The 12,684-nt window shown below is 40.8% G+C and overlaps 3 protein-coding genes across 5 annotated transcripts in view; 1 reads left to right on the forward strand and 2 right to left on the reverse strand.

Moving 5' to 3' along the window:
• The window catches only part of tulp4a (TUB like protein 4a), a 35,337-nt gene extending 32,097 nt beyond the window's left edge, over positions 1–3,240 (reverse strand). For 2 of the 3 annotated variants that reach the window (XM_079754067.1, XM_079754065.1), the window contains exon 1: positions 1,197–3,126. In XM_079754067.1, the coding sequence (XP_079610193.1) occupies positions 1,197–1,448 (252 nt within the window). In that variant the 5' untranslated portion in view covers positions 1,449–3,126. Of the gene's footprint in view, positions 1–1,196; positions 3,127–3,194 lie in introns of those variants that run through there. The other variant, XM_079754066.1, reaches the window with a different exon arrangement.
• A 611-nt stretch (positions 3,241–3,851) lies between these two features.
• On the forward strand, positions 3,852–6,339 carry mrps10 (mitochondrial ribosomal protein S10). The gene is made up of 7 exons (XM_079753973.1): positions 3,852–3,938; positions 4,144–4,196; positions 4,522–4,567; positions 4,727–4,866; positions 5,502–5,610; positions 5,771–5,860; positions 6,024–6,339. Exons 1-7 carry the CDS (start codon positions 3,867–3,869, stop codon positions 6,120–6,122), a joined length of 609 nt encoding a protein of 202 aa, XP_079610099.1. The 5' UTR covers positions 3,852–3,866; the 3' UTR covers positions 6,123–6,339.
• Positions 6,340–12,073: 5,734 nt separating this feature from the next.
• On the reverse strand, positions 12,074–12,529 carry msgn1 (mesogenin 1; the record flags this gene model as incomplete). The annotated part of the gene is made up of 1 exon (XM_079753875.1): positions 12,074–12,529. The coding sequence occupies one exon, from the start codon at positions 12,527–12,529 to the stop codon at positions 12,074–12,076; it is 456 nt and encodes a 151-aa protein (XP_079610001.1).
• Between the last annotated feature and the right edge of the window lie 155 nt (positions 12,530–12,684).

Raw genomic sequence — 12,684 nt, forward strand, 5'->3', positions numbered from 1 at the left:
ACACACACACACACACACACACACCCACACACACACACACACACACACACACACACACACCCACACACCCACACACACACACACACAATGAGATCATGCTCAAGCTGGATGTGCCGTTACATTAGGAGCTTCACAGGAACGGGTGCTACGTTTGTGTGAAAAGATATAACGCCACCGGAGAATTATCGTAATTGAATGCTATAATATGCAATACAAAATAACATGACTGCTCCTTATGCTACAATACACATTCTTCGTGGTCCACATTAGCACGCCAGGGCTTTTTCCGCAGCTTGTCCGGGAGAATGAATACATTGTGTTAACTGTAATTGTAGAAATTATTATCCAACGTTTTAGACACTGCCAGAGGCCAATCGCTGAGTGTTTAATGTCCCCAAAATAATATATGTTCCTCCACCAGGAACAACCGGCTCAAACACATTACAAAAATAAGGATGTTATTATGTTAGTTATGATGGCCTAAATATTTAATAAAGGAACATAATAACAGACCTGTTTAATAATGATAACGCGTTGCCTATTCCATTACGCTAAAACACCGCACATGCACCTCACCGTACCACCATGCATGAAAAAAAACATCAAAAGTCAAACTCGTATTCAATAATAAACTGATATTGAAGGTTTGAGGCCATTAATGAGTCATCATGACTACATCCAAGTTTTATAGTAAATAAGGGGGCCAGGCATAAACAATGCCTGGACGCCATTGAAGAGTAGTTCAGTCACCCACGGCTGGGTTTCCATCCACTCAATGCTCAGCCTGCTGGACTACTGGTCTCTCTCTCTCTCTCTCTCTCTCTCTCTCTCTCTCTCTCTCTCTCTCTCTCTCTCTCTCTCTCTCTCTCTCTCTCTCTCAAAGAGGATGGTGGATATGAGAGCGCGCCATTGATGTTAGCGGTGCTGCCAGTTTGCCCACCTCTAATTGGGCTTCATGCAAGATAGGCCTGGACATTAGGCAGGTCGCGGAAACAGGATGCTATAGTAGGGGTCCCAACAACTACCAAATACAATACCACTTCTCTACGGCCACATAGAGGACAATTCAAAGACATAACTGTGAAAGTGGAGCAGAGTGCCAGATGAATTACTTCTTTCTTTACAGAGTCTTAATAATGAGGATTAGTAGCTTTAAAGACAAATGCGAGCACACACACACACACACCTCGACTAACCTCACTATTGTGTCCTCTGAGGTTGAAGTTGATTCTTTGCGGTGTTGTGCGGTCCCTTCTGCAGTGGCTTGATGTGAACGTGACACCGACTACGCCTCTCCCGTTGCCTGTAGCGAGCCATCCCTCTTCGTAGTAGCGCTTCCTACACACCGGCTTTTCCTTCTCGCTCTTGGGCACCCGTCCCTTCCACGACAGGCAAAGGATATTTGAGTCGCTGCAGAGAACAGGTCCATGCTCGACCGCGGCGAACATTCCTGCCTTATGTGTGAGAGAGCAAGGGGAGGATAAAAGGAGTACCCAGGCCGGTAGAGACTCTCTGAAGTGGTTTGAAATGCTAGGAGCGGCACACCAATGAGGATGAATCGGTGCCGGAGAGACAGCGATGACGGTGCATAGTAAGCCTGTTTTGTTTTGTTTTTTTTATCTCAGAAGAGGGATATATTTTTTAATTGATAAGTTGTTATGACTTGACTTCTAACTCAAAGTGTTGCACGTTATGATATAAATAACAGGCCTGGCAGCACTTTACTGCGTTCAGATGATATAATGATGGATAACCAAAAAGAAAGGCACGTAATCAAGTCATGTCGAGTTGTAAAATCCAGGAGTAGTCCATTCAGTTCTGTATCAAACCACTAGGCAGCGGAGTGAAAAAGTAAACACCATAGCAGTTGCTCTTCTTGCAATTAAGCCATGACAACCTAATAATGACTCTGAAAAATCGGTGTGGCGCTCTTATATTTTCGATCTATTCATCCTCAAACTTCCCTATACCTCCACTGAAATGGAGTATGGTGCAATCCAGTCAGTCTTCATCCCTTGGCCTCAGTCCCTTTAGTGCGATAGCTGCTGTGACTGGGAGGAGTAGGGACTCCTTGTATCAGCTGTCAACCCACAGGACTGCCAGTTCTCCCAGCGACGTCATCACTTCAACGCGCGTCCTTTTCCAATCAGCGTTGGAGTACCCATTAAAGACTGAAGAGAGAGGCAAGAAAAACAAAGGACACGATGCATTTATTACCAGTTCTCGTTCAATACAATATACCATCATTTAGTGCACCCCATAATTGGAAATAGAGTATAGAAATATATAAAAGTTATTTGATGATAAACGGGTGAGAAACAGTGAAAAACAGACAGATTATTATTATTAATAAGCTATGTGGACCGCTTTCATCACAAAGAACCGATGGTGTGGAAAGCGAATCATACAAGTGCACACCAGTCCACCAAATCAATATAAATCAGACAACCAGTCAGAAACATGGCTACTACCAAACAAGTGTTGTCAGCTTTTTAACAAACAGCTCAAAGTGACAGTGTAATTAAACATCATAACGGAGCCACTCAGAGCCCCAGCCAGTCGGCGGTGGAGAAATATGGTAAACATAAACACCCATCATCACCATTAGCATTGTAGCCAGAATACAGCTAGGTTATCGTTAACATTACACAACAGGCACGACATCACAAAACACATGAAAACGGGTTTGTTGACTATAAGCGTAAGCGTAGGGTTAACCGTTTCAAGAGCCGAAATGTGTTTAGAAACGATGGAAGACGGGGTTACAAATCATGACTGGCAAGGTACAATGTACCAGTGATTGCAGCTAGCTGGCTAACTAGCTGCCATCAGTCCACCATGGATGGTAGCTAGCTGGCTAACTAGCTGGTTGAGTTCGCCAGCTAGCTACCATCCATTGTACATTAATGACAGCTAGCTGGCTAACTAGCTGCCATCAATGTACCATTGATGGCAGCTAGCTGGCTAACTAGCTGGTCGACCCTAAACCTCTCCGGTCGGCTCCGTCTCCCCGGCTGTCTAGCTCGCCTCGGCTAGCGATGTAGCTTGACTGATGCCTTCATGTCGTTTTAAATACTGTGTGTCTGACAACATAAAACCTGTCAATCAAACGGTAAGGCAGTCGCGAGACCAGGTGAAGGAATACGATGAACACTACAATGGAAGAAGCGCCGCGGCGGACGAACCCGTCTTACCTCGTCTGTTTGTGTACATGTGTCGGTGTGTGTGTGTGTGTGTGTGTGTGTGTGTGTGTGTGTGTGTGTGTGTGTGTGTGTGGCTCCCTGGCAGGCCCGACTGCCGCGTCACGTGACACACGGATTTAAATCTGATCATTTTTATTTATCTAACCTTATTTATTCAGGGGAGGCCATTAAGGCCATTGTTTCTTTTTTTCAATGAGGCCCTGATTACAACCTACAAATAAAAACAGAAATACAAATGTACAATAATAAACAGTAGGTCAAACAACCAGAATAACATTTCAATACATATCAATAATACAACACAATGGGATGAAAAAAGAATAACCTTTTATGATGTGGTTTATTCATTGCACGATAAATATTCGACAAATTGTTATAGCCGTTTATTTTCAGGTGGCTATCTTTGATGTGGCTGTCGGCCTGGCTGTTCATGGGCCTGAGTTGAGTTCTCTGTCGCTCTGGCCACACTTTAAAACATGAAGGTGATCCTCGTGTTTAGGGGTTATACTGTGCCAGTCAACAATTGGCCTGGCCCTCATCCAATTTCACAACTGCAATTCAGAGATATTGTCTCTTTCTGTTTCTCCTCCGGTCCACGCGGTTGCAGCCTCCTTTCTGACCGTCGTCCCCCTAACCCCGCCCCTTGCACCGCCCTCAACAAACATGGCGGCGCCCGTGAGGTTCAGTCGGGACATTTGTGCAATGGCAAGGGTGTCCTCAGGAATTCCACTCTTGGTAAACTATTCATATATTTTTGTTGTTCGTAGTCCCACATTCGTTGTTATAAACACAATTTCACTGAACGAATTATCTTTGGCCGCACCGGACACACGGCAGTGGCAATGAATGTTGGTATGGCCAATGTTATCACATGTCGTTGAGCTGTGAGCTGTCATGTTTACTGCAATTGCTGGTTAAACCTTCCTAATTTTGGTTTCAGGGTTTGAGGAGTTTGAACGCCTGTCGTGGTCACAGATCATCACAAACACTACGGTAATAAGTCAGTGTCTCTAATGTCAAAGGCATCCCTCCACCATCCCTACAATATAAACCATGATGCCTTTAGACTATTAAATATCACAACACGATGTCTAATAAAATTCATTCAAGCATATCTGAAATGCATTGAAGTCTTAATTTCCTTCGGATATTGACATTCCAACAATGACGTTTCATCATTCAAAACTCAGTCTAATAGGTTAAACATTAAAATGTATTAGGCAAAAATGTATTGAACTATCCATGTTTTATGGACACTGGATAGGTACAATGATATGGGTCACTCTGACTTGAGTTCTCAACTGTCTTATTCCTCCAGAGCTTCATTCCACAGGGCCTCCTCTTTGGCCTCGACATCTTCACAGGTGAGTCTTCTTATCTTAAACATTTATTGTTGTTTTGCAAAATGATTATTCTAATTGAATTGGAAAATATGCTGCTTCTAATTAAGCATTTATGTGAAATCAGTTGAGCCAACTACTTTCAGCAGAGTTGACCTGAAAAGGGGTGTCTTCCTCTTTTAGATCACAGTTACAGACGAGCCAGACACACTGTTCCAGAAGGTTTCAGTGCTGGTTAAGGGCCATGACACATCCGTCCTGGACAGCTATGAATTCTTTGCCACCATGGCAGCTAAGGAGCTGGGCATTACTCTAGGAAATGTGTAAGTCTCAGTTCCTATTAATTAGTCCATTAGTTTTGTTACTACACTGATCCAAAGAAATAATAGCAACGCATCATACAGATGTCGTTTAAAGATTTATCGTATCACGTTCTCTCTTGCATCAGCAGACTCTGTGAAAAAGACAACAAAATATAAACAATAATTAATAAGAATAATTTAATAATAAATCTAATTTTAAAGTCTCTCAAACTATAATAATAATCAATAAAAAAAACAATTACTGAAACAACAATTACTGCGTATCACATGGTCCATGTAAAGGCAAGTCAGCCAACATTATGTACAATTATTAACACCTAAATGACAAATACCGGGCTTGTGAGCCTTGGTATGTGGTATCCTCTGCAATGGTTCATAACCATAATGGTTTCTGCCCCTAAACTCTGGTTATGTCATTGATACAATTTTGAGCTTTGGTAACTTGATAGGAATGTTTTTATTTGTGACATTTGATCAACTAAATGATCAGTTTAACAAATATAAATTGATTCAATTACAATGAAAATTAGCAAGCAGTCGCAGGATTGGTCTCCAGAGGCCCTGACAATACCTACATGACATGTGTAAATAACCAATCCTTATCACTGTTTCCCCCCTCCTCCATCGTATCTTAGCTTTGAACCTCCAAAGGACATTTTGAGGCTTACTCTCCTGAAATCCATTCACATCTTTAAAAAACACAGAGTGCAGTATGAGATGAGGACACACTACCGCTGCTTTGAGGTAAGCAAACATTGCAGCAACTTTTGGACTTCTTGAAAGGGTTTAATTGGGGTTTAGAATAAACTCCTAATTTTATAGGGTAATGCTTCCAATGTCATGTCCATGTGGGTTGGTCAAATGAGGTATGATTTTGATGATAGTCATTTGGGTTTTCTTGTAGCTTTTCCGTTTAACAGGCTCTACAGCACAGGTGTATCTGGAATACATTCAGAGGAATCTTCCAGAAGGAGTCGCCATGGAGGTTTCCAAGGTATGGTGCTTAAGCATACCATAGAGATTACATACAGCCTTACCATATGAATGTGCCAATAACCTCTAAAGGTCTAAATGTTGTTCTGTGATTATTCTCTGTGTATGGTGTATTTCACAGCCAATGCCAAGACCTTCTCGTCCATTATTTGATTTTCTGTCAGATTGCAGTGGCAAAGGTTCCGGAACATATTCTACAACCCATGTGGGAGGAGCCAACCGCTGACAACGTGCCCAGTCCAACCGCTGACCTGAAAGGCTAAACTGACCTATGTACACGGAAAATGTACATTATACAAAGGAGTTGATCATGTGGATAATTTTAGATAGTCCTCTACAACAGAAAAAAACTTTTTGATGTCATCAAGTGTAACATACATTTATTGTATTGTTTCAGCCCATTTCTACTGTGTCTCTTATTTGTTTTAGTTTCTGTGGGAGTCGAATGTATGGCTAATAAATAGTGATCATTTTCTGTAATCAGATATTGTCTGTTTATGCATTTATATTTGTAGGAATTTTTACATTATTTTGCCCTTTACAAATGAGCTTTGCACGTTCATAATGCCACATAAAAGTTTCGCAGTAGTTACTCTTTTGGAATATGAAGTCAGGACACCAACCAGAAGGAATTCATTATATTTCTCTGTTGAATAAATGTATAGGACAATGGGCACAGATTGCACTCTACCAAACAGATAGATTCGCTTCAAAGGTTATATCAGCGGAGCCATAATATTTCCTGTCATACCAGTAGATTTTTGGTAATATGGCCTTTATTTCATCATTATTGAGATGTTTCTTTGCTGTGCTTTATAAAGAGCTGCCCTGCCCTTTCAGAGCTCCACATTACCTATTTGAGAATGACACTGTTGCACTGATCTGATAAGTTAGTCCCCCACAAGGAGAGATGAGGGAGGCAAAACTCTTGTTTCTGTTCCATCACATTCAATATAGACGTACTGTATGTTTCTCAATCATCCATCAAATCTTTTACACACAACCTCGGCATTGAACAGCAATGGTTTCATAATGCTTTATTCAAAAACGTCCCTTTGTTGTTTTTTCTTGATAACAGTTGATAACAGTAAGTCTCGTGTTCAACCACACCGTCGGAGAAGAGAAAGAACTGCAGAGATATAGGTAGACATTTATCTAGGAAGAGGAAATAATTATATTAAAGGGCTATCTACATTCACGTTCATGACATGGTTGGAAGCCATTTTGGTGATTTGCCATACAAGTGGGTTTTGTGCTATCGATATAAAAGTAATGAACTGAATATAATATGCAACATCTTCCCAAATAAACTGATCAACGCAAAGGAAAGAATATGTACTGCAAACATAAGATGCTGAGACAGCTTGTAGTTGAGCCTTACAGTCTTACAGTGTCTGCAGTGTGTGGGGAGAGTTCTGGGCCAACTTGCTGCTGTGCAGCACACAGATGGGTGCTGTAGTGGATGAGGTGTCATATCACCTCCACACACACACTGACTATGTAAAGCACTTTGGGTGTCTTGAAAAGCATTAGTGCAATGACTATGGCAATACCGTCTCATCTTCCTTCACATTGAAACGTGGTTCCAGTCAAGGAAGTCCACTCTCCCGCCTCTTTTTTTGGCTCAAACCACCTGCACAGGAGATCAGACAGCCTCAGTTCAATCTTATCTAAACATTCAAGTTCATAATCGCATAAATTCATTATATGCAGATGATATTCTCCTCTTTTTAAAGATACATCTTTCCCACTAGTATCTTAATTATTCCAAAACATCCATGATCTGTCAAGCTATAAAATCTATTTGAATATGCCTAACGTAATACCACTGAGCACCCTAGCAAGGTCAGTATTCATGTTATTCAATCTCTTATGTATCTGGGCGTGAACGTCTATCCGTCCATCCCAAGGATTAACAGAGGGAACTTCTGCAAAACCTTAAATACAATTGAAACAGATATTTGAAGATGGGATCATTGGCTCACTCAATTAAGATCCAAAATCCAGGAATTATTGCGCAGATGGAATTATGTATTTTCTTTGCTATAATCTTAAGAGATCTTGTAATTCTGTCTGCTAAGTCTATTTTTTATATATATATCAAACATATAAGCTGTAATTACTATACATAGGCACAGGGGGAGCAGGACGCAACATGTGGTGAAAATTCAGATAACTTTATATTATATCGAATTGTTGAGTGTTTGCATTGCTGCTTTAGCCCAATCGATGTGCTATAGAATTGTACAATATAGCGTTCTAAACATAATATATAATAATGCAGAGGTCACATGCATTGTTACTAGGGAGTAAGATAGTATTTTGACATACATCAGCCTCATCACATGTAAAAAATGTATGTTAAATATTTATCTACATAAGCATTCAATATGACGAAGCATTCGTCATATTGAATGCTTATGTAGATAAATATTCTTAGTGTTATATCCAGTTAAATTAGGCTATATCAAAATCGATGGCTGCTGGGCAAAACCACAAATGTGCTGCCATTCTGATAACTTAAAAAAGCTGCTCATTGTAACTTAAGATATTCATGGAAATTTGACACGTGAAAAATGGTCCTTTCCCTTGAAAAATATGTAAGTAAGAGATGTGCACAAGTGTACCAACGTAGATCCTCAGACTGTTTCTTCATGTGCCGAAATAAACCTAATTATGGTGATTGATTATGAAAATTAGAATGTTGGCTATATCGTGTAGGCCTACTGTTTGTCTACTTGTCTGCTTAAAACCACTTAATCGTCAAATCCCGCCGGCGGGCAAGTTTTAGTTACACCACCCCTTCCCCCCAACATGCTGGGTCAATTTTCGGCATTATAAGGTTGAGTGATATAGTCATGTCATACACCGTTTGAAACCTTAGAATCTCGGGAATGTCATCCAATGTCAACCATTCGGTGGAATAAATATGTTTAGCGAATATAGATCAAATATATCCTAGTGTCTTAGGTCAAAATAGCCCCCCTCACCCTCTCCTCCCCTTGGTGCATTCTTACTTTATCGTCGTTGTGGATATCCTTAGCAATCGAATATCAATATTATTTTAGTCTAATTACATTGTGTATAGTTACGTATTTTAAGCACACAAGTTGCATTACCTCCACATAGCCTCATGGGAACAGGATCAAACATATAAGCTGTAATTACTATACATAGCCACAGGGGGAGCAGGACGCAACATACAAGCTGCATTAACTACTCCAGCCACAGATGGCAGCACAGGTGAGGAAGCCTGAGCCAACACGTCACATAGGCCACGCCTATTTGATACAACCGGGGAGCGGGAGTCAGTTGAGGTCAGAAACATATGGCAGCCCCGTTGACAGCACCGGGGAAAGCCCCGGGGCTAGATGTACCTTTGCGGTATTTCTCTCCACGCGTGTTAAATACAATTCCCTCCTTTTTGCCTCATAGTTACAATACCGAAATACTTTAACAAATAAAGTGAGTTAAAAGCGATCCGGATTGAACTACTTCCTTCAAGAACACGACAGTATATTCACAAGCCACCTTATACAAAGCAGCCGAAAAATAGAAAACCGAAACGTTGCAATGTTTTTTTTTAGGAAACTGCGATTTAGGGTGTGAATTCCGCTATTGTCGTCTGATTCACCCAGCCCTCACACATGTCTGTAAGATCAAGGCTTCCTTGTAAACAAGCCTTACAAGCCAATGAGGCGATCACTATCAAAACGGGGCAAGTACACTTTGATTGACAGCTACACCAGCAGACAGCAAGGGTCGGGGACGGGCTTTAGATATCCTAATAGCCAATGAAAATACCTTTCTGACGATATCCAGCATGTCAAACACTGTCTCACGTGTGGGTGAGAAAAAATACCAAGGGGTGTGCGTAAAGTAGCAGGCTCCTCGCCAGAGTGCGAGTGTGGGGCAGGTGGTTGATTTGCGCGCTCGTGTGTGGTTTTATTAGGGGTCCGAGCAGCGATGCTGCTTGGCCCCTATTGTTTCTGTAACGTTGTTTTTTCCCCTCAAATTCTGTTAAAGTCATACTGCAGCCTATACCGTAAGTCGAAAACTTGAAATTTTCAGGTATGCATACCAATAACCCCCTCTACCCATAAACCCACATTTGTGGTACTGCACCCAAAGGTGGCGCTATTGTAAAAAATCATGAATAGGCTTAATTCTCCTCACCAGATTGACCTGGACTCAAAATTCTTTCAGAATATTAATCTCTAGAATCAAACGCATTTATAAAACCAGGGGTCTAAGTAATTAAAAAATCACAAAAATCGCCACATATCTTTAGACCAAGCGTCACAAAAATCATCAAACAGAATTTGTTTTACTTAGTTCCATTTGAGAAATATTGGCCAATAAAATTGGAGCAGTTAGCCAATTCTTCTTATGACTATTTTGTTATTGTATAAAAAAACATACGATTATTATTAGGTGGATACCAATACCCCCCACTACTAATAAACCCAAATTGAGAATTATTTCTCCTTACGAGATTGACCTGGACTCAAAATTCTGAATGAGGCTTCATGCAGTTCAGGAATGTCAGTGGCTCAACGGGATAATGTCGTGTACTGGTGTTCCTTAGGTTGAGAGTTCGAATCCAGAATACGCATCATGAACAAGCTGAACATGACATCAGTCATTGCGTTGCAGCTCACTTGAAAGCCGAAGCACAGTATTGCATTAAGTGAAACATTTCATCAACATCTTTCCTTCGTGGTTATGTCATATTTATGTATCTTCCTTTAGTGTGTTCTTGACTTTTAATTTTGCTCGGACCCCGTTAATCACCGCTTGCGGTTATATTTTTTATTTATTTTTGTGAGTTTGGTTTTATGAACATTTTGAAAGATGGCTAAACGCCCGGAGAAGGAATGAGGGGGAGGGAGGGATTCATGTAAATAGTTATTTTTGTTTATTAGTATTTTTACTATTTCAGTTTTGGTGTTTATACCATTGCAGTTTTCACTTTTTAAGTAAAATTGGATTTTTGTGTGATTATGCCTGTCTCATTACATATCAGAACATCTGGTATGCTATCTAAATGGTTCACAAGATATCACAGACCAAGTCTATGCTTCTACATGTTTGGGTTCACTTTTGTTTACAGTATGCATTTTGGGTAGTCAAAGGTCTTTTTTGGCCAAAAATGGCCAAAAATGGCCCCAAGACTAAATGGTTAAAAAACTATTTTAACGTAGCGCCCTATGTTTTCGCTGTGTTACCGTTCATCCCCCATATACGCAAGCACATTATTACAGTATGGGACACGCATTTCTATGCCCAAATCGAACGATCAGACTCGAAAAGGTTTGTTTATTTGAATGAACGACGACTCCGAAAAATATCCAAACTTAGCATCAAGAGGATATGTGAAGTGAGAGGAAAAATCTGAGGATATCTGGTCGACAGGTGGAGAACGGAATTAGGCTATTAAACATAAATACAGTGTCAGACTATGGAAATTAAGAGATAGAGAGCATTGCAAAGGGCTTTTTAGAAAGAGAGGATTTGAACGTATCATTTTTATTTTCATTTTACCTTTTCATATGGGGTGCTGTTTGTAAAATTTTGCTGCTCGAAAACATGCTTCATTTGTTCCATATTGAACCCGAGCTTTGCTTAATTTTCCCCAGATGCAGCAAATAAACACCCCTCCATACAGCAAGATTGCAGGGGTAACATTACATATTCAAACAAACGTTATTGAACAACATGTAGAGGTAGATATATAAAAGTAGGCATACTTTAGTGGTAGGCCTATGTTTGTAACGTTATGTGTTAAACGTTGTTAAACAAATCTTGAGATTGATTGCTGCTGACTCAACAATCAACTTGAACCCGTTTTACTGAATTAATTAAAAAGGAATAGGCCTACTGTCGAATCAAAATTGAATGTCACCAAGTCACACAGGCCCAATACATTTGAAATGATTTCATTTTTAATTGTTTTCTTCACTTCACAGAGTATCTTCGGTACCATCATCTGTTCTACCCAAAAGTGGCTTTCAGCGCCCAATTTAAAACAAATGGGTCAATTAATTAGCCTAATAAGGACAAAATACATAATTTAATTACTGCACACTAAAATATGTACAAGGGGAACATATTATAAAACACAAACATTTTAAATTATTATCACGTTTTAATATCTAAAGAGAAAAATAAAAACTATTTCAACAGGGTCATGCGTAAAACATGCGTCCAGCAGTTACGCATGGTTCAGAAGGTCTTCCAGTTGGTTGATGTATTCAATGGTGTATTTTAGGGTCTGTATTTTGGTCAGAGGCTGTCCGCTCTTGCTGTAGTCAGGTGGAAGGTAGTCCCGGAGTTCGTGCAGAGCCTCTGCGAGGCTCCTCATCCGCATCTTCTCCCTCTCGCTGGCCTTCATGCGTCTTTTGGTCGACATCTTGTGTTTGGTCTGCCGTTGCGTCGCGCATAGATCATTGCTCCGACTTGTGAAGCTGAACGACAGGTCCTGGTAGTCCTGATGTCCGCTGGAGGTCGAGGACACCTCGGGAGAGGAGCATATGGAGTCGAAGGAGGACCCCAGCGAGTTGGACTCCAGTGAGTCCTGTTGATCTCCAAACGCGCTCTCTTCTTTCTTCCAGTCCCATTCTGCGAGGATTTTGGCAGAAACGACTTCCATGTCGTTCAGACAGTCCATATCCGAAAGGTCCTGAACTACTAGATTCTGTGGAGCCGCAGTCGACCTCAGACCAAAAAAAGAATCGATCCTCAGAGTGCTGCTGGCTGTATATACTGAAGAGGATCTCCGCGGGTTTATGAGCTCACAGGTTAGGCGACGAGTTCAAAGAAACT

Source organism: Pollachius pollachius (assembly GCF_949987615.1).
Source record: "Pollachius pollachius genome assembly, chromosome: 16".
Lineage (NCBI taxonomy): Eukaryota > Metazoa > Chordata > Actinopteri > Gadiformes > Gadidae > Pollachius > Pollachius pollachius.

Bases quoted from the DNA above. Each gene is read 5' to 3' on its own strand.
- mrps10 (XM_079753973.1), top strand. From the start codon at position 3,867: ATGGCGGCGCCCGTGAGGTTCAGTCGGGACATTTGTGCAATGGCAAGG. The intron at 3,939-4,143 runs GTAAACTATTCA...TTTTGGTTTCAG, and splicing joins CCTCAGGAATTCCACTCTTG to GGTTTGAGGAGTTTGAACGC. The intron at 5,861-6,023 runs GTATGGTGCTTA...ATTTTCTGTCAG, and splicing joins TCGCCATGGAGGTTTCCAAG to ATTGCAGTGGCAAAGGTTCC.